The 21,566-nt window shown below is 41.9% G+C and overlaps 1 protein-coding gene across 7 annotated transcripts in view; it reads right to left on the bottom strand.

Annotated features, from left to right (window-relative positions):
* The window catches only part of Srpk2 (SRSF protein kinase 2), a 238,872-nt gene that overhangs the window by 66,862 nt on the left and 150,444 nt on the right, over window positions 1-21,566 (bottom strand). For all 7 annotated transcript variants that reach the window (XM_045135485.1, XM_045135484.1, XM_045135483.1 and 4 more), the window contains 4 exons: window positions 17,605-17,759; window positions 5,551-5,659; window positions 3,837-3,924; window positions 3,137-3,224 (listed from right to left, as the gene is read on the bottom strand). In XM_045135485.1, the coding sequence (XP_044991420.1) occupies window positions 3,137-3,224; window positions 3,837-3,924; window positions 5,551-5,659; window positions 17,605-17,759 (440 nt within the window). The remainder of the gene's footprint in view (window positions 1-3,136; window positions 3,225-3,836; window positions 3,925-5,550; window positions 5,660-17,604; window positions 17,760-21,566) is intronic.

Raw genomic sequence — 21,566 nt, forward strand, 5'->3', positions numbered from 1 at the left:
AGCTAGAAAGGGGATATAAAGGGAATAGAAAGAAAGGGAGGGGAGACTTAATAGAATAGTATTGTATATATGTAAGAAGATTAATGGGGGTAAAAAGGCCTAAGTGAGGTCAGGGGAAGAGATTGAATAAAGGAAAGGTAGAGAGAGGGCTAATCAAAATCTAGGAGGATATAAATAAATCATATGGAAATCTACTTTTTTGGACAATGGAACACTCAGGAGCCATAAATTGTTACTAGAAAATTTTCAGTGCCAGGGATGGGATACTTTCCAGTGAGTTGTTGGCCAGGGAGGTCACTGATGCGCCAAAACATTACAGGCCATTGCCGAGGCCCTTGGTTTCCCACCAGGAATAGATGGTGAGACCATATTGCTGAAGACTCCACATACTTGGACTGCAAGGCCACTGAGAAATCATGCTGGAACTGAGGTGATAACCTCCTCCATGTAGACCAGCTGACAGGAAGCTAGAAGGAGCCATTCTGCATGGAGCTCAATGGGAGAGAGAGAAATCACCAGTGAAGATACTCAACAGTGGACACTGCAAGCCTTATATTTGGCCAGACAGGCCAAATGAGCTAACAGGTGCAATAGTGGCACATCTGTCATGGTAGAAACCAACTGTCCTCTAATTGGACTGGAGGCCCGCTCCATGGGAGGGAATACATCACTTATACTGAAAACCTAACAGGGGTAGTCGCGAGCCCTAGGGGTGTAATGTCTGCTGCTGTCTGGCTAAATATATATACTATGAGGATCAAACTGCCCAGTCAGCACTTCTCTTAATGTTCATAACCATATATTAATGCTACTCTCACTTTTGGTAGAGAACCTTCTCTTTTCAGATAGCAGTGACCTTGGGATGACTCAGAAGGCACCATGGTGCTGGGAAGAAGTGACAGAGGAGTGCTCAGCACTGCAATATCTCTATCACACCTTCCAAGGATCAGGGTCCATTGCAGAAGAGGTGGCGGGAAGAATTAAGAACCAAAGGAAGGGTAAGACTCCTTAGAACGTACTCCTCCAGACACAAAATGGCCTGGATATCCATGACCCCACAGTGCCTGACACTACCTACACAAGACCATCATAATAGGAGGTAAAAGATCATGACATCAAAATAAAAGAGAGACTGAGAGGGGGAGGGGATATGATGGAGAGTGGAATTTCAAAGGGGAGGAGGGAGGGCATTACCATGGAATACTGTTTACAATCATGGAAATTGTTAATAAAAAATAAATTAATTTTTAAAAAAAGACAGGCTCAGTGAGTATGATTCTAGAAGCAGAATTCAGATTAATAGTTCTTAACTGCAATTTTCAAATGTTAGTATTAACAGTATTTAATGATTCACTAATTGATTTGCTTTTTAATAAAAACACTTATTTTTATTTATTTGGTTGAGAGGGAGAGAGAAAAAGGGAGAAAGAGAAAGAAAGAGATAGAATGGATGCACCAGGGCTTCCAGCTGTTGCAAACAAACTCCAGATATATGCACCACCTGGTGCATCTGGCTTATGTGGGTCCTGGGGAATCAAACCTGGGACCTCTGGCTTTGCAGACAAGCGCCTTAATCACTAAGCCATCTCTGTTGCCCCTGACTTATGCCTTTTGAGACAGGGTCAATCTAAAGGTCTGGCTAGTCTGGAACTTCCTATGTAGCCTAGGCCAGCCTAGAACATGCAATGTTCATCCTGTCTCAGCATCCCAGGGTACTGGGAATACAGGCAAAGCTACCATCCTTAGTTTACATTTTTCCTTTTATTGTAGCAAACAAATGCTTTCATGGGGCACAGACGCATAGGACCCCGAACACTGACTGAAAACATTAAAAAGTGCAAGCATACAACTGTGCCTTCCACCACAAAAAATAAACAAAAGGTCTACAATATTATAGACAACCAAGTAATGATATAAAGTTAAAAAAAAAAAAAAATCAAAGGAGGGGCTGGAGGCATGGCTTAGTGGTTAAAGCGACTGCCTGCAAAGCCAAATGACCCAGGTTCAATTCCCCAGGACCCACATAAGCCAGATGCAGAAGGTAGTATATGTGTCTAGAGTTTGTTTGCAGTGGCTACAGGACCTGGCACACCCACACCCTCACACTCTCTCTCTGCCTTCCTCCCTCCCTCTCAAATAAATAAAATAAAAATCAAAGGAAACACTACAGAGCAAGTACGAATTAAATATGAGTACTGGGCTGGAGAGATGGCTTAGCGGTTAAGCGCTTGCCTGTGAAGCCTAAGGACCCCGGTTGGAGGCTCGGTTCCCCAGGTCCCATGTTAGCCAGATGCACAAGGGGGCGCACGCGTCTGGAGTTCGTTTGCAGAGGCTGGAAGCCCTGGCGCGCCCATTCTCTCTCTCTCCCTCTACCTGTCTTTCTCTCTGTGTCTGTCTCTCTCAAAATAAAAATAAATTTAAAAAAAATTTTAAATATGAGTACTACACTCTCACTAATGGCCAGAAAACTGTCTCCATGGAGATGGTGAGAAGACACTGAGGAGACTTAAAACTCATTAAAGCAGAAAATGAGAGGCTGCTGAGAGCTCAACACGAAAAGACACTTAGAACAAGCTCTCAAAGTTCCAGCGACCAGGGCAGAAGGACGCAAGAGCCACAGGGAGGGAAGTACACTAAGCACACTACATAAATGTATGACAATGTCTATGTGGGTGTTTTTGTTGTTGTTCCTTTTTGTTGTTAGAGATGGAATCCAGGGCTTGCACATGCTAGACAAGGGCTCTACCATTGAGCTACAACCCTAATCTCATATAAGAAAAGGTCATGATAAAGTCTATTATTTTGAGTAACTTTTAGTATACACTAATAAAAGCTTTTAGTAAAAATCAGTAATTGCATCCAAAATGAAACCAATTTGATATTTAAAATAAAAAAAGGTTTAGAAGGTATTTTTTCTGTATCAAAAACCCTTTCTAAGGTACCTGGTGACCAGACGCTCTAGATACACACACAGGACACTTACAATGACCTTGGAGGCCTTATGTGGAAGGAATACAGCAGCAATGTGAAATAATGCTAATTTTATTACATGAAATATGCTGTTAATAATGAAAGATTTTTAAAAAAGTGAAAACAGAAACTGCATAGTTCAGTCATCAGAAAAGTTTAAGGATACGTATCCCATTCATTCCTGAGATCTTGAAGTCATCAATGAGCTGGACCACCATGTCTTTGTTTGGATCACTGGGATCACTTTCTCGAACCTATGCAAAGCAAAATAAATTAAAGAACAAACAGAGGAGTTCTTCTTCGTCTTTTTTTAATTTCTGGTTTTCTAAGACAGAGCCTATTAGCCTGTGCTGACCTGGAATCAAAGCTATTCTTCTGCCTCAGCCTCCTGAGTGCTAGGATTACAGGTATGCACTACCACTTCGGGACAACAGACAAGTTTAAAATTGGGAATCTTGGGGTTGGAGATGTGGTTTAGCGGTAAGGCACTTGCCAGCAGCCAGATTCACAATATGGTTCATGTATCTGGAGTTCATTTGCAGTGGCTAGAAGCCCATTCTCCCTCCTTCCCTTCCTCCCTCCCCCTCCTCTCTCTTAAATTAAGTATTTTTAAAAAAATGAAATGGAGTATCTTTTCCATTATAGGAACGAATTTTAAATTGTGTCCCTCAAATTTGAAAGATACTATTTTCCTACCTGGGAGCTGGGGAGGTAGCTCAGTGAATAAGAGTATTTTCCATTTCAATTTTAAGAATTAACACTTGAACTTAAAAATTTATACTTTAATGTAGTATGATCCAGACAAACCTCTGTGTAAAATCAGTCATTTACTTTTCTTATGTCATTAACATTTGTGCAATACTTACACATTTGAGCAATTTTATTTCATCCAAAGCCGTCTCTGTATAATGCTGGGCACTTTTTACAACTTTCATTGCAACAAACCTTTTCCCCCTTAAAAAAAAAAAAAAAAAAAGAGACAGTTATTTATAGTAGCAGCAGAAGAGACTGTTAGAGTAAGACCTCCCCACGAAGCAGGAACACCTCGTAATGCAGGTGAGTGCACAAGGGTGGGTAGACAAACATGGAGGCCAGGGGACAACTCTGCTGACATTCCATAGAAATACTGCCCAACGTTTTTTTAATTCCCCTCTTTTTAAAAATAGTTTATTTTATTTAATTATTTGACAGAGAAAGAAGGGGAGAGACAGAGAGAGAATGGACATGCCAGGGTTTCCAGCCACTGCAAATGAACTCCAAACACGTGCGCCCCCTTGTGCATCTGACTAACATGGGTCCTGGGGAAATTGAACCGGGGTCCTTTGGCTTTCCAGGCAAAAGCCTTAACCCCTAAGCCATCCCTCCAGTCCCAGTTTTTGTTTTTGTTTTTGTTTTTGTTTTTGTTTAAATAAAGGGTCTCTCATTGTCTTTAAGTCTGCCAATTAGGCTAAACTAGCTGGCCAGCAGAACAAGAACTCCTGTCTCTGCCTCCCCGCCACTGGGTCACTGGCGCACAGTACCATGCTTGGCATTTTTTACATGGATATTACAATCAAATTCTGGCTGATGACTAGCTGATGATGGAGTCTATGAATGATCTGGGAACTGCTCCTAACAGGACCAGGGCTGCAGGCATGTGTGGTCATGCCTAACTGTTTATGTGCAAGCTAGGGAATTGACCAGGCTCTCTCAGGCCCTCACGTGTGCATGGAAACACTCTTATTCACACTGACTTATCTCCCCAGTTCTCAAGTAGAAAAATAGTATCTTTCAAATTTGGTGGACACAATTAAATAATGGGTTCATATATTAAGACAATCTCCTATGCTTTATTATTGCAATTCTTCTTATTAACAGACTAGAAAAATGTAAATGTCCACAGACACTAAGGGGAAATTTTGGGAACACTTGTATTCGTGAACATAAACATAAAACAAGCACAGTACACATGTGTGTATGTACTGAGTGGTAATGACATTGTTTTTACAGTACATAAACAAGCCTTTTAAATAATGTCACAAGGGTGCCTTCTTAGTGCAGTAGGCAGCATTTCAGTCCCATGTCACAATACTCATTTGAAAGGCTTATACATTTTCAGTTTTATATGTGAACTTTTTCTGATATGGATGAATTACTAGAAAAGTATTACTACTTCAATGAAAAACAATTTTAAGCAATAATAATTTCAAAAATAAAGAAGCCAGGTGTGGTGGCACACAGCTTTAATCCAAGCACTTAGAAGGCAGAGAGGTAGGAGGATCACTGTGAGTTCAAGGCCAGCCTGGAACTATAGAGTGAGTGTCAGGTCAGCTTTGGCTAGAGTGAGAACCTACCGGGAAAAAACATTAAATAAATACATACGTACGTACATACATACATACATACATACATACATGTGTGTGTACATACATACATACGTGTTTGTGTGTGTGTGTGATGGATCTTAGCGAGCTGCAGCAATCCTGTGCTGAATAGCACTTGGCACGCCACAATAAAGTGGAATAGCTCTTGGCCACATCTTCTCAGAACACATATGGAACAAACCATAAAGGAAGTAAATGCATGACCAAGAACACTTACTGCATATCCCAGCACAGCCAGACTGTAGAAAAGTGTCCCCATCCTAGCTTTCTAATAACATGATACCGACCATTGAAGAGGTCTCCAATTTTTACAGGATGATAGCCACCTTAAAAAGAGAGAAAGAAAAAGAAAGAAAATTCAAAATCTCAAGAACACAACAATCTAGATCATCTTTTCCTTTGTCAATTCCCCCCCCCCTTTTTTTTTTTGGTTTTTCGAGGTAGGGTCTCACTCTAGCCCAGGCTGACCTGGAATTCACTTCTGAGTCTCAAGGTGGCCTCGAACTCACAGTAATCCTCCTACCTATGCCTCCCTAGTGCTGGGATTAAAGGCATGAGCCACCACACCCGGCCTTTGTAAATTCTTTATTTTTATTTCATTTTATCTTTGGGTTTTCAAGGTAGGGTCTCACTCTAGTCCAGGGTGACCTAGAATTCACTGTGTAGTCGCAGGCTGGCCTGAAACGCACGTGATCCTCATATCTCTACCTCCCAAGTGCTGGGATTAAAGGTGTGCACCACCAAGCCCAACCATAACTGCATAATTTTTGCATGCACCACAAATTATTTCTAATTAATAAATTCTAGGGGCTGGAAAGATAGATGGGTGATTAAGGTGCTTGTCTGCAAAGCCAAAGGACCCAGGTTCAGTTCCCAAGTATCCAAGTAAAACCAAATGCACAGTGGTGATGCATCTGAATTTAATTTGTAGTGGGGCTAAAGGTGCTAGCATGCCCATTCTCTCTCTATCTGCCTCTTTCATTCTCTCTCTCAAATAAATAAATAAATAATAAAAATGCATTTTTTTAAAAAATCAGACCTAGCCAGGCATGGTGGCACATGCCTTTAATCCTAGCACTTGGGAGGTAGAAGTAGGAGGATCATGGAGAGTTTGAGGCCACCCTGAGACTACATAGTGAATTCCAGGTCAGTCTGGGCTACAGTGCGATACTACTGGAAAAAAAATAAAATCAGACCTATATCCCATCCTCCAGAGGTTCTGGTTCAATACATTTTGGGTAGATCCAGAAATTTACGTTTAATGAATCAGGGCAGTTTAGACATTCAGTGTTCCTATATTCAAATAATGAATAATGCTGCTCTGGAATTTGTATGGATTTAGGGGACATAAGTACCAAAAAGTTTTCCTAAAGGAATATTGTTTTTAACATTTTTATATTTATTTATTTATTATTAGAAAGAGAGAGAATGGGCACACTAGGGACTACAGCCACTGCAAACGAATTCCAGACACATGTGCCACCTTGTGCACCTGGCTTACGTGGGTCCTAGGGAAATTGAACCTGGGTCCTTTGGCTTTTCAGACAAGCTCTTTAACCATTAAGTCATCCCTCCAGCCCTGCTTTTTAATGTTTTTTGTTTTGTTTTTGAGGTAGGGTCTCATTCGAGCTCAGGCTGACCTGGAATTCACTATGTAGACTCAGGGTGGCCTTGAACTCATGGCAATCCTCCTACCTCTGCCTCCCAAGTACTGGGGATTAAAGGCATGTGTCACAATGCCTGGACTGCTTGTAACATTTTTAAATAAAACGTTTTAATATCAAGTATCACTCAGGGCATGAAGGTTGCTCATTGGTTAAAGATGTTTAAAAAAAGAGATTGTTAAAAATAAAAATCTGGAAAATATACATATATACACATTAATACAGTACACACACACACACACACACACACATATGCTCATATATATGTGTTCTATAGATACAGGTATATATTTTCTCTCTAATACCAATAATGTAAGATATTCATATTAACATTCCTTAAATAGAAGATTTAGTCATACAAAAGCTATACTGAATTCTCCATGTTAAGTTCCTTTGTAAACATTGTTTTTGGTCTATAAAGAAATATATGCTTTAAGCTGGGCATGGTGGCGCACGCCTTTAATCCTAGCACTTGGGAGGCAGAGGTAGGTGGATCACTGTGAGTTCGAGGCCACCCTGAGACTCCATAGTGAATTCCAGGTCAGCCTGAGCTGGAGTGAGACCCCACCTCGAAAAACTAAAAAAATAAAATAAAAAGAAATATATGCTTGATGCAGAAAAAAAGAGAACCAAGAGAAAGAGGTTAAAGAAAAAGAAATTCCTTGACCCAGACGTAGCTTTTTAGATTTATTTATTTATGAGAGAAAGAGGCAGAGAGAAAGACAGAATGGGTACGCCAGGGCCTCCAGCCACTGCAAATGAACTCCAGACTCATGTGCCCCCTTGTGCATCTGGCTCACATGGGTCCTGGGGAATAGTACCGGGGTCCTTTGGCTTTGCAGGCAAATGTCTTAACCACTAAGCCATCTCTTCAGCCCTGTTAACCTTTTAATTGAGGTAAAATTGACATCCAGTGAAATCCACAGATCTTATGTATACAATTACATGCTTCTCCCTAATCAACTCAACACCCAACACCCAACAGGTCAAGTCCGCATTAAAGAAATACAAGGGGGCCTACGCAGCAAATTCAAGAGCATTTATATGCTGCTTTTAAATTAAGTTTGATAGGCAGTACAAGAGGTTTTAAGCAAAAGAATGGTGAGTAAAGGTTATCTATTTATACCAAAAGAATGAAAATGAAAATAGATTTCTATGAAATATCTAAGACTTCATGACACCATCTTAGCAATGAGAAGCACATACTCTGTAGGGCATGGCTTTTCAATAGTGGCACTAAACATTAGGATTTGGATAATTTTGATCACAGGGAACTGTCCTATGCAGAACAGGACATTCAACCCCAGGCCTCTATCCAACAAACCCCAGTTGAGGAACCTCAGTTATGGAAACTGAAAACATTTCCCAACATGCACAAGCAATATCCCAAGGGCAAAATCTACCCCAGTGAAGAAATACAGGTAATTTTATTTTAGGACAGCAAGAAAGAAGGGAGGGCAGACAGGCGGATAGGAGACAAAATAATCTGTGAATCATGAACTCTGGAGAAAGAAGGAAGGAAATAATTTAAAAGTCAGTGAAAACTTAGAACCATCAACATTAAGCTTTGAGCATTTAAAACTCAACCTACAGGCTACAGAGATGACTTAATGGTTAAGGCACTTGCCTGTGAAGCCAAAGGATCCAGGTTCAATTCCCTAAGACCCACATGAGCCAGATGCACAAGAAGGTGCATTGCATGTGTCCGGATTTCGTTTATAATCCTGAAGGCCCTGGCACACCCATTCTAAGTAAATTTTTAAAAATTGTTTTTAATTGAAAAAATTTTTAAAAATTCACCCTATACTTTCCACAAGCACATATGGGTAAATGCAATTTGTATATAACAAAATAAGTATTGTCCCCAAGTTTCTAGAGATAGAATCTGTATTCCAGTCAAACGTGTGCCATTTATAAGAATTCTGGATCACTGAGGCCACCTTTCTGAACATTTATGGTAGAAATGAAAGACCTACTTTCTACAGTTTACAGGTCCTTCAGTTCTGTCAATCTGCTCTCATGACATGCCTTCTTACACACACAGAATTAGCACACTGCATATCTCAAAAGAATTCCTCTGTCAGAACAAAAAATATTTACTGCACAGTAGGTATTTCAAATGTGGTAGGATTAACAAAATGCACAGCCTTTGAAAACAGGAAACATTTCACAGTCATGAAAAGGGATGAAAAATGAATGTACAAATAGATACAGTTATCCATCATGATAGTGCTATGTAAGAGGACTGTGTGAGTGAAGGGAGTGCCTGACTAACGTCTGATCTGGGGTTCCAGGAAGGTATGCCAAGGAGGTGATACATTTTCATACTGTGTCAGACCACAATGGTGCTGAATCAATGTCTCTAGAAATAATGCAAATAATGAAGCATTAACAAAGGTAACAATTCATGTAAGAAAGATATAAGACAGCTATAAAATGAAATGCCTGGGTAGTCAATCAGAGCAGTCAGCCTCGTTCAACAATGTAGTCTTCCAACCATCAGCATCCAAGAGTCCTCACAGCAAGTATGTGCTGAAGGTTCTGGAAAGAATTTCATGTTCTTCAAAGCACTGGTCCCCTAGACTGTGACTTACAGTTGTATAGTGCATGTTTTAGAGGAGCAAGCCCCAGACTTCAGTGTACAGAACAATTTCTTGGTGATATTTCCATACCACTCCCAAGGATTCCAACTTAGTTTTACACTGTAGCCTAGGAATGCTTACCCAGACTGGGACACAAGTTTTATGCACAGACTAATGAAACAAGGAAATATACAAGTTATCCCATCTGTTTACAGGCCACCTCCATATCTGATTCATGTTGTCCTTTTAGACTGGAAGTGGAACCTGAATAAACCACAAAGCCTGCTGCTATAGTTCCTGCCTAGACAACTGACCATAGGTAACATATTAAAAGGACAAGCAGGGCTGGAGAGATAGCTTAGCAGTTAAGGCACTTGCCTGCAAAGCCAGAGGACCCAGGGTTGATTCCCCAGGACCCACGTTAGCCAGATGCACAAGGGAGCACATGTTCATTTGTAGTGGCTAGAGACCCTGGCATACCTATTCTCTATCTGCCTCCCTCCCTCTCTCCCTCAAATAAATAAAAAATAAAAGGATAAAAAGGACAAGCAGCTGCTGACAGCTAGTGTACAAGCACACGCTCTCATCTTCTCTGGCTCTCTCACATCCTCTCTAAAGGCTGAGGAAACACTCCCCACTAAGGCAGGAAAGCAGTGAACCAAGAAAACAGTTTTATATAGGGGCAGTAAGAGAATACAGTAGTGAATGCACCCCAAATATGTATCAGATAGTATTGTCACATATTTACATATTTATCTCATTTAAATTGGTATAAAATCTTAAATATGTTATACATTATACAGATGACATTATTATAGACTTAAAAACCCAAAGCCTAGAGGGAAAGAAACTTGTCCAAGGACATAAGACTCAGGAAGCAACCAGTCCACAGTCCTGGAGAGCTATGATTAAACAAGCTGGCTATGCAGAAAGAACAAGAAACATGCCACTCCAAAGAGGACCTCAAGGCAAGCAGGTAGGAGTGATGAGCAATGCTCTAGCACTAGCAGAAATGTAAATAGTCATCTTTTTATTTAAGAGGATAGTTCACAAATTTGGAATAAGAGAAGACTTGTAAATGTGAAGAAAAAGATCCCTCAGATAAAAGACAATCACGAGTGACTGCCAGCAGCAGCAAGCCGCAGAAGTGAGAAGCTCCTGCTCAAGGAAAGTGCTGGAGAGCACGTCTCCTTGCTGGACCCCAAGGGTCTGTATTTCCTCCAGCCAACAGGCGTTCCTTGTGCCGTTTTCTTGAGGCAAGGTCTTACTGTAGTCCAGGCCGACCTGGAACTCACTCAGTAGACCCAGGGTGCTCTCAACCTCACCATGCTCCTCCAACCTCAGCCTCCCAAGTGCTGGGACTAAAAGGGATGAGCCACCTCACCTGGCTCAAACATCTCTCCTTTAAAGTGAAAAATAAGTACCTGGCTTATATTACTGTTGTTGATATTCCTTTCAGTTCTGTGAGAAATGGGAAGCTATAGGCAGAAATTTTTCAGAAATGACGACGATAAGAACAAGAGCATTGGGCTGGAAAGATGGCTTAGCGGTTAGGCGCTTGCCTGTGAAGCCTAAGGACCCAGGTTCGAGGCTAGATTCCCCAGGACCCACGTTAGCCAGAAGCACAAGGGGGCGCACGCGTCTGGAGTTCGTTTGCAGTGGCTGGAGGCCCTGGCGCACCCATTCTCTCTCTCTATCTCTATTGGCCTCTTTCTGTCTCTATTGCTCTCAAATAAATAAACAACAAAAAAAAAATCTTTAAAAAAAAAAACAAAAAAACAAGAGCATTAAGTAGAATTCAGCTTTCTCCCACTTACAAATATGCCTTGTCTCAATGCAGGCCCCAAGCAACAGAGTTAAGCAATTATCAAGGGAAATCTGAAACCATGAGTCAAAATAAATCCTTCCTTTTAAGGAGACTAAATTATTCTGTAACCAAGACAGAAATCTGACTAATACAGAATCCTCAAATGTATTTATGTCAGTTGTCATCGACAAACGGTTAGGGTGGGCCCATACCATAATATCCGGAGTGAAGCAGCTGGCACATGGATTGCTGTGTGAGTTACTTATCAAGTTTAAGGGAGAGCATGGGTGAGAAAAGGAAAGTGAGCGAGAACAGCAGACTGAGGATGCAAGTGTCAACATGTATACATCGGCATCGGCATCATTACTTTTTTCCCCCAGATTTTCCCATTTTTAGTGAAAACCAACCACAATATTTGATAGCTGTTCAAGACAGATACTGAGAGGTAGTTTACAGTTTATTTGCAATCTTTAGTTTTGGTCCATTCCCCTCCCCCCAAAATTTGTAATTTCTTTGATTCCTTCTGAAATGCTACTAACATGTTATAAAAATATTACTAGGGTAGAGTTTGGTGCTTTTATGAGAACCCCAGGCCACATCCCACTATCCTTAAGATGTTTATGATCACACACAATATCTACCATGCACTGGGGTGGGGAAAAGAAAAACTAATACCTTTGTTTTAGAAATGCCCAAAGTCAATGTATTTGGTTGTGAATTCTTTATCTCAGGTTATTAATTTTTTGAGATGAGGGGGGTCAACCTAGGTTTTCCCAGGCTTCCCTTAAACTTACAGCCTGGCTTTCATGAGATCTTTTTAAAGTGCCTGACAGGCATGAAGACTTTCCTCCTATCACTCACAATCTATCCAGGGATGTGGTATCTGCTGAGGACTGAACTGATTAGAGATTTTGAAAATACCTACCATCATTACATACTCTCAAGCATGCATTCCCTGCTGAGCTTTGGTTTAGCCTTTTACACATGCAAACCTACTTTCTAAGGTCCTCATCCACATGGATTGTATAATGATTAGTGAGAGATGACCAGTGGTTGAAAAATTTCCCAAATGTGATTCACAGGGTTTCTCTCTAGTATGGATGCACTGATGTGCAATACGTGAGGTGCTCTGTCTACGACTTTTCCCACATGTGTTACACTTAAAGGGCTTCCCTCTGTATGAATTTTCCAATGCTGAATAAGAGCTGCGCTCTGCCCAAATGACATCCCACATTCCTCACGTGGGAATGGTTTCTCTCCAGTATGAATTCTCTGATGTTACTAAGGGATGAGTTACACCAGAATGCTTTCCCACACTTGCTCACTTACAGGGTCTTTCTCCAGCACACATTCTTTGATGCTGGAGGGCTGAACTTGGTCTGAAGGCTTTTCCACACACTTCACATTTACATGGGTTTTCCCCAGTGTGAATTCTCTCGAGAATAAGAAGCGTTGAGTGGGAACTTAAGGCTTTGCCAAATTCACTACAATTACAAACCTTCTCTCCTGTATGAATGATTCAGTGTCTGGTAAGTCATGAAATAGAAGTGAAGCCTTTTCCACACTGATTATACCTGTAGGGCTTTTCTCCAGGGAGAATTCGTTCAAGTAGACTAAGAAATGCACTCTGCCTGAAGGCTCTCCCACATTCACTGCATTTGAAAGGTTTCTCTCCAGCATGAATTCCCTGATGGTGACGGAGGGACAAGCTGGACTTAAAGGTGTCACCACATTCGTTACACAAGTAGGTCTTTTTTCTGAAATGAGCCCCCAGACAGGAAGGGATGGGCTGCAGCCAGACGCCTTTCTGCCTAGGGTATTCTTACAAGGCTTTTTCCGGCATGGACATTCTGATGTATCAACAAGCCTGACCTTCTGCCAAAGGATATGCCATATTCCTTACATCTGTAGGACTTCTCTACAGTGTGAGTTCTTAGATGTCAATACGGGGAGGCACTGAGAGTGAAGGCTTTCCCACGTTCTTTACATATGTGAGGTTTCTCCCCACTGTGAATTATATGATGTCAAATAAGAGCTGAGCTTTGACTAATGGCTTTCAAACACTCTTTACACTTAAATAACTTCTCTCCACTACTGTTTTCCTCATGTTACACGTGGGTAAGTATTAATGAAAGTCTTCTCACACATACCATACTAATAGTCTTTATCTGCTGAGAGTTTGGGTTGATTAGGTAAATTTGAACTCTGCTTGAAAGTGTTTTCTTGTTTTTCACATTTCCATAGTATTTTTTCTCTGGGAACTATCTGTTGCCTAAGAACAATAGACTTTGGGATGAAATTCTGGCTAATCTCATTGGTTTTAGGGTTCTTTCCTACAGTCCTATCCTGCCTTTTCTCTATTCTGCCTTCATATATGTAAGGTTTTTCTGCCTTCAGGTCCCAGAGTCCATTTCTTTTGGATCTTTTCATTAGCAGTTCCTGAAATGAAGATTCCAGTTGACTTTGTGGTTTTGTGACTGCACTGCCATCCAAGAGAGAAGCTTCCAGAACTTACTTAATCTGCTTTCCAGGGCTCTTCTCCTGGCTGTCCCACCTTTGGTTTGGTAAATGGGAATCCCAGTGAAACCAGGTTAGTACAGTTCTGCAGTGTCAGAACCCGGTACAGGCTTCTCTGAGAAGGATCTAGCTTTCTCCACTCATCGGGGGTGAAGAGCACAGCCACAAGACGTCACTCACACCTGAGGCCTTGCTTCCCTGGGCTCAGGAGCCATGTCTTCCTTCTGGGCTCTTTCCTCATGCGTGGGTGTGGTCTCCAAAAAACGGATCCAAGTGGATCCCACCACACTGACTTCTTGGGGCCTTCCAGGAGCCATGTCTAGATTCCAGGAAAGGAGGCCTGAGGCAGTCCCAGGGTGGCAGCAGCTGGGCAGGCAGGGAAAGAGAGGCCTGGTGGGCCATCCAGACACATACACACCCATCGCCCCCAGGCCCCACCTTTAGGCTCCACCACACTGCCCAGAACACTGAAGACCTGAGTGAGGGGACCCCACCCCTTTCTTTTTGTTTTTGTTGTTCAAGGTAGGGTCTCTCTCTAGCCCAGGCTGACCTAGAATAAAGTATATAGACTCAAGATGGCCTTGAATTCACTGCAATCCTCCTATCTCTGCCTCCCAAGTGCTGGGATTAAAGGTGTGCGCCACCATGACCGGCTGAATCATTTATATCATGCCTCATTGAGAATGACTTGAATACTCTCTTACCTAGAACAACCCTAAGAATATAATTCTTTAATCTTTGTCCTCTATTTGAGGCTACGATGTCCCTTGTGATGATTTTTCAGCAGAGGTCAAAAAAATCATCAGCAGAGGTCAAAGAGAATGAGCATGCTAGCTATTTCTTCTGACCCACAGAGTGGACAACAGTGTTCCTTACGGTGCAGTAAAACGTGTTTGCTAGAAGAGCCCCTATAGAATGGTTCCTATAGGAGCATGAAACAGTGGTCTATTATCTCTTGTGTTGGGGTGTGATGTATGGTGTCTGAGAATGTGGTGCATTCACATCTATCAATGTAGAGGAGAAGCAGATGGGCACCTCATGTGCACATGGACAGAGGGCAGGTGTCCTCTATTGCTCTTTCAGTTTATTTCCTTGACATAGTCTCTTACTGAGCCTAGAGCCGCTGTTTCTGGGTCAGACTGACTGATCAGCACGCCCCAGGGGTCCTCCTGTCTCCACTCCCTCAGACTAAGGGTTAAAGGAGTATGTAGCCAGGCCTTGCATATTTTTAAATATTTTTTTATTTTCATTTATTATTTATTTAAAAGTGACAGAGAAAGAGGCAAACAGAGAGAGAGAGAGGGAGGGAGGGAGGGAGAGAGCGAGCACACCAGGGCCTCCAGCCATTGCAAATGAACTCCAGTTGCATGTGTCCCCTTGTGCATCTGGCTAACGTGGGTCCTGGGGAGTTGAGCCTCCAACCGGGGTCCTTAGGCTTCATAAGCAAGCATTTAACTGCTAAGCCATCTCTCTAGCCTGCGTAGCATTTTTTTTTAAAAGATTTTATTTCTACTTATTTATTACAGGCCAAAAGGGGAAGAGAGAATGTATGTGAGAGAATGGGCACACCAGGGCCTCCAGCCACTGCAAACGAACTCCAGATGCATATGCCACCATGTGCATCTGGCTTGCATGGGACCTAAGGATTCGCAGGCATGCGCCTCAACCACTAAGCCATCTCTCCAGCCCCAAGCCTATTTTTTTTTAAATTTTATGTTTATTTTTATTTATTTATTTGACAGCGACAGAGAGAAAGAGGCAGAGAGAGATAGAGAGAGAATGGGCACACCAGGGCATCAGTCACTGCAAACAAACTCTAGACACATGCGCCCCCTTGTGCATCTGGCTAATGTGGGTCCTGGGGAAACGAGCCTCGAACTGGGGTCCTTAGGCTTCACAGGCAAGCGTGCTTAACAGCTAAGCCACCACTCCAGCCCAGGCCTAGCTTTTTACATGGGTCCTAGGAATAAAACTCACAACCTCAAGATTGTGCAGCAACTGCTCTTACATCTCTTATTTCCAAGCCAAGAAAAATCAGACTTTAGAGAGGGAGAATACCTACTTCTGGCCTTTCATACAGTGTCTGTATTTTTTATTAGATGGCATAGGCTTCAAGGTCATGACCACTATTTAGAGTTCAGACAAATGTTCAGGAATAGCCACCACTCTTTTTACTGAGCATATTGACACTCTGCAGGTGCCTGTCCCCAAAGCAGAACTGGGCTAGAGCAGCTTAAGTCTTACTTCCACACCAGAAGAACTTCCTCTTTTTAGCAGTTAACTAAAATTACGCTGTTCCTTAGCCAACAACACAAACAACCTTCACCCATTAGATTAATGATAAATTTCTAAAGGACAGGTCCAAAGATTCACTAAGGGCCTGTGGCCTATTTCTATGTGCATATTCTGCCATCCATCCTTATGCTATATAGTGCCTGACTTATATCCTTAAAATCTACAGTAAGTAAACTATATCACTTAGAAGTTGAAAATTGCAGGGAATTAAAATCCAAGGGCTCAAGAGATGCATAGTAGTTGTGGCACTTGCCAGCAAAGTCCGAGAACCCAGGTTTGATCCTCCAGTTCCCACACAAAGCCAGATACACAAAGTGGCACATGTGTTTAGAGTTCATATGCAGTGGCTAGAGGCCCACGCATGCAAGCACACACTCCTCCCCCACCCGTCCTGCCCTTCTTTATCTCTCAAATATGTGTGTGTGTGTGTGTGTGTGTGTGTGTGTGTGTGTGTGTGTGTATTTTAATCCAGTAAGTCAGGGGCTGGAGAGATAGCTTGGCAGTTAAGGTATTTGCCTGAAAAGCCAAATTCCCCAGGACCCATGTAAGCCAGATGCACAAGGTGGCACATGCATCTGAAGTTCATTTGTAGTGGCTAAACACCCCATGCACACATTTTCTCCCCTCCCTCTCCCTGCCTGCCTCTTTCTCTCAAAAATCTTTTAAAAAATTTTTTTTTGCAAATTCTAGTAAGTCAGGTAATGGGCAACGTCCTTATCTCCTGGATTCTCAGTCCAATCTCGAGCTTCTATTGTTACCAATACTCACCATATATCGGGCTTGCTCATAAGGGCTCTAGCTATGCAATTTTGATCTTAACAAACCACTGACCCAAGAACATTCCAGTCCAATAGTCTCTATGTCTTCTGTGAAATCAATGATGAAAATAAAATGCACCATGTCACACAACAGCAGAATGTACAGAATGCCTTTCTCATTAAGTATAATGCCAACAAAGTCTCTCGTTGTAAACAAATGGGCATGCTTTCTTTCCAGAATGAATACTGTGTAATTCAATGTTACATAGAAAAGGAAATGTTTCTTTTTTTTAGCCTAACAGCCAGAGAGATGAAAGCCAAAAATGAGAATTATACTTAGCTCCCAAATGGAGCCTGGAATCTTCTAATCCTTACACTCTTCTATATTCAATTGTATCAGATAAAATGCTTGAGAAAGTACCTCTGTGTGTGTGTGTGTGTGTGTGTGTGTGTGTGTGTGTGTATTACAGATTCTTTCACGCATACATTTTCATCTTGTACTTTCTTATATCATAGATAGTCAATGATGGGGGATAATTTGATAAAGACCAAATAATCTGCATTACTATCTTCTATTACCCATTCCCCAAACAAATGACTGTTGGCACCACAGGAGGAAAGCAAGCCCCCCCTTCCACTGTACATCACCTTTACAGTAATCTGCAGGGTCCTCCTGTTCCTCATCATCTGATCCCAGAATCTCCTCCTCTGGCTCTGGGGGCGTTGGGTCAGGCAGTGGTGGCGGCGGTGGTGGTGGAGGAGGAGGAGGAGGAACTAAAGGAGCTTTCTGTTGAGGCTCCGGCCTAAAACAATAGAAAGAAAATTTCTGTTTACTCAGAAGTAAATCTTACATTATGGGCAAGTAAGAGTTCCTTAATATGAGAAAAAACACAACTTGTCACACACTAATGAGAAACGTCAATTAATGTCATTTCTCCCAATTTAGTTGAACTCAAGTAAGGCTTGAGCACACTAGTGTGGAGGAGGCCCTACTCCCTGCTGATGAAAGAAGAATTTGCAGGCGTCTTTTCATTCAGTGTCAGTATTGCTTAGGGTTGCAATGCTATGAAATTTTAGTGAAATGTCAATGAAATAAAGAGTGCACGTGATACACAGCTTCACTGCCCAGAAAACATCCCACAGACATGATTAAAATGCAGTGGCAGGGCTAGAGAGATGGCTTAGCGGTTAAGCGCTTGCCTGTGAAGCCTAAGGACCCCGGTTCGAGGCTCGGTTCCCCAGGTCCCACGTTAGCCAGATGCACAAGGGGGCGCACGCGTCTGGAGTTCGTTTGCAGAGGCTGGAGGCCCTGGCGCACCCATTCTCTCTCTCTCCCTCTGTCTTTCTCTCTGTGTCTATCGCTCTCAAATAAATAAATTTAAAAAAAAATTTAAAATGCAGTGGCAAGAAGCCTTCAACTTATTAAAAGATTAATTTTCTTAATTGGAAAAAATTAGAATTTTCTTTCCATAGAAATAATTAGAATGAGTTTAGGTTTACAGGATAACTGATTAGTATGTACCACTATTTACTTGTGAGAATTCAATTATCTATCTTCCTTGCTTATCAAGAACACTGTTCAAACCCTGAAGTAAAAAAAAAAAAACCCTGGGCTAGAGAGATGGCTTAGTGGTTAAGATGCTTGTCTACAAAGCCAAAGGATGCCAGTTGATTCTCCAGGGCCCACGTAAGCCAGATGCACAAGGTGGTGCATGCATCTGAAGTTCATTTGCAGTGGCTAGAGGCCCTGGCACACCCATTCTCTTTCTCACTATCTGCCTTTTCCTGGAAGAAGTCCTGGCTCACCAATTCTCTCTCTCCCTCTATCTGTCTTGCTCGCTCTCTCTAAAATAATAAAATAAAATATATCTCTCAAATAAATAAAAATGTTTAAAAAGAAATAAAAACTGTCCAACACAAATAGTCTAGATACTATATCTAGTCTGCAATGGTAATTTAATTGTCTCAAAAAAATAAGTGATATTTAGTATATGCTCTGTTACAAAACCAAAAAACTCCAGAAAATAAGAATAAAAGTTTGAGGGCTTAAAGAAGTAAAACCTTGAGATATCAAGAATATCTCATACCTACTTTAATGCAATAACTTACAAGTAAAAATTCATAGAGACTCTGTAAAATTATGCTTGTACTTACTAGGAAAGTTAATTGCTACTTCTAACAACATCTCAATAAAATAAAAATTCTCAACTTAATGTCTCAACTGGAATGCCAGAAGTCCATCTGGCTCTTTAACTGTCCCATAGAACTGCAGGAGGATCACCGTGAGTTTGAGGCCACCCTGAGACTACATAGTGAATTCCAGGTCAGCCTGGACTAGAGTGAGACCCTACCTCAAAAAAAAAAAAAAAAGTAGGCTCGAAGAGAAATTTGTGGCAGGGCAAGGGTACTAGGCTGATGGTGTTTTTCCCAAGCAGCAGTGTCAGCTATGGGGAATGAGAAGAATCCAAGATAGGGGCCACTACATGTTTTCTCTTTCTAAAAGCATATGATCTTCTTTGGAGCAGTACTACTCCTTTTGTGATGGAAAGCAGATTCCAGATCTCTACTCTCTCCTTACTGGGACTAGCATAAGGCAGAGAGCCAAGTTCCATCTCCAGCCCCAGAATGCGGACAAGGTAGGCTGTCACAGGAAGGGCCTAGCTCGTCCTTAGGTGCTATGAAGAAACAGGTCAGAGGAGCTGCCCCAACCACTGCCCTTCCTAAGCTGGACTTGAGCTCCTTGTCACAGCCAAGCACCCCACCAGCCTTTACACAGTTTTTAGCACAAGTTACCTATAGTTAATAAGTACATCTTGCCAACGAAAACCAAAACTGCTACCAATGAGGAAAGGAGGAGTGGGAAGGCACAAAGACATGCACAGTCATGAGGAGGGTGGGGAATGCACATAACACAAACTGAAAGGCAGGTCTCAGCACTGTGATTATCTTTAGCAGAACAGCTAAAAGTCAGTAAGATAAGATTTCTACTTGCTAGAATTTATGAAGTCACAGACATGAGGAGTATGGGAATGATAAATACAACACTTCCACAACACAAAACAAAATCAAAGAGGCATCAGAAGTACAGTAACTTTTCTGGAAACTTTAAAACACTTCCTTACAGGTTAAGAGAATGAATGGTCCCAGCATGAGGAGTTGAGGGCAGAGGAACTGTCAAGACTCCACCACCTTTCCCTAAGGGAAGAGTTACAGGAGGGCCAGAAAGGCATACGTCGCCCATTCTCCAGGCGTGTGGGCGGAATCCACCTAACCAATTTACTCAATCAGAAATATTTTGAAAGCTGTCTGTTTCTTGCCAATTGAGAAAATTTATGTGAAAAATGAGTAGATTCTCCAAATCCAAAACTTACCATGGATTCCCTGAGAAATGACTTGAGGAAACAAGAGGGTCATGTTCTGCTGCTGCAGGACACCACAGTTCTCAGCGTGACTGAGAGCCAAGGCAGATAATACGGGACATCATACAATATGTCATGTGTGGTATACCACACAACACTCAGTAACAACCCTGGCCAATAACCACTACTGATTAACGTGCACGTGCATACACACACACACACACACATGCACATACTCACATTAAATACATATGCAGGGGAAAAAGCCATTTCTAACTATCAGTGGGTAAGTATATTTAAAAAACACCCAGAGAGGGCTGCAGAGATGGCTTAGTGGTTAAGGTGCTTACCTGCAAAGCCAAAGGATCAGGTTAGTTTCCCAAGAATCCACGTAAAGCCAGATGCAGAGTGGTGCATGCATCTAGAGTTCATTTGCAGTGCCTAAAGGCCCTGCATGCCCATATTCTCTCCATGTCTTATCTCTAACTCTTATCTGCCTCTCAAATAAATAAAATACTTTTAAAAATAAACACAAGGCTGGAGAAATGGCTAAGTGGTTAAGGCACTTGCTGGTATAGCCTAAAGACCTAAGTTAGAGCCACCCAGATCCAACATAAACCAGATGGAGAAGGTGATGCCTGTAAAGGTCACAAATATGCACAAGGTAGCACACACATGCAGAGTTCAACTACAGTGGTCGGAGGCCCTGATATGCCAGTTCTCCTCCCCTTTATTTAAAAAAAAAAAAAAGACCAGTCTGTTGGGCTTGAATCATGGGGAGGGGAGGGGAGGGGAGGGGAGGGGAGGGGAGGGGAGGGGAGGGGAGGGGAGGGGTGGGCCATCCTTCAGATAGTATGGCAAGCGTCACTGTGTCTGCCCTAGAAGTCACTCCTCTTCTATATGGTTGCAGTAACAAGGATGGATGGGGTGAAATGTAGTGTTGATGTAATAGGTCACCTGGCTACCACATCACAACATCTAGAACTGTGCTACCCAATGTAGCAGACACTGGCCACAAAACTGCATTTTGCAATGTTGTTAGTTCAAGCTATAATGTGTAAGTTCAAGCCACACCATTAGATTTCCAAGACAGTACAAAAAGGTGTAATACTTTAGTTTACATGTAAAGATGTTTTATATATGAGCTAGTGTATATTATTAGTATTAATTATGCCTGGCCTTTAAATCTCCTTTAATGTGGTTGGAGGAATCTTAAATTAAAAGGAAGACATGCATACCTTATATACATGA

Source organism: Jaculus jaculus, chromosome 16 (assembly GCF_020740685.1).
Source record: "Jaculus jaculus isolate mJacJac1 chromosome 16, mJacJac1.mat.Y.cur, whole genome shotgun sequence".
NCBI lineage: Eukaryota > Metazoa > Chordata > Mammalia > Rodentia > Dipodidae > Jaculus > Jaculus jaculus.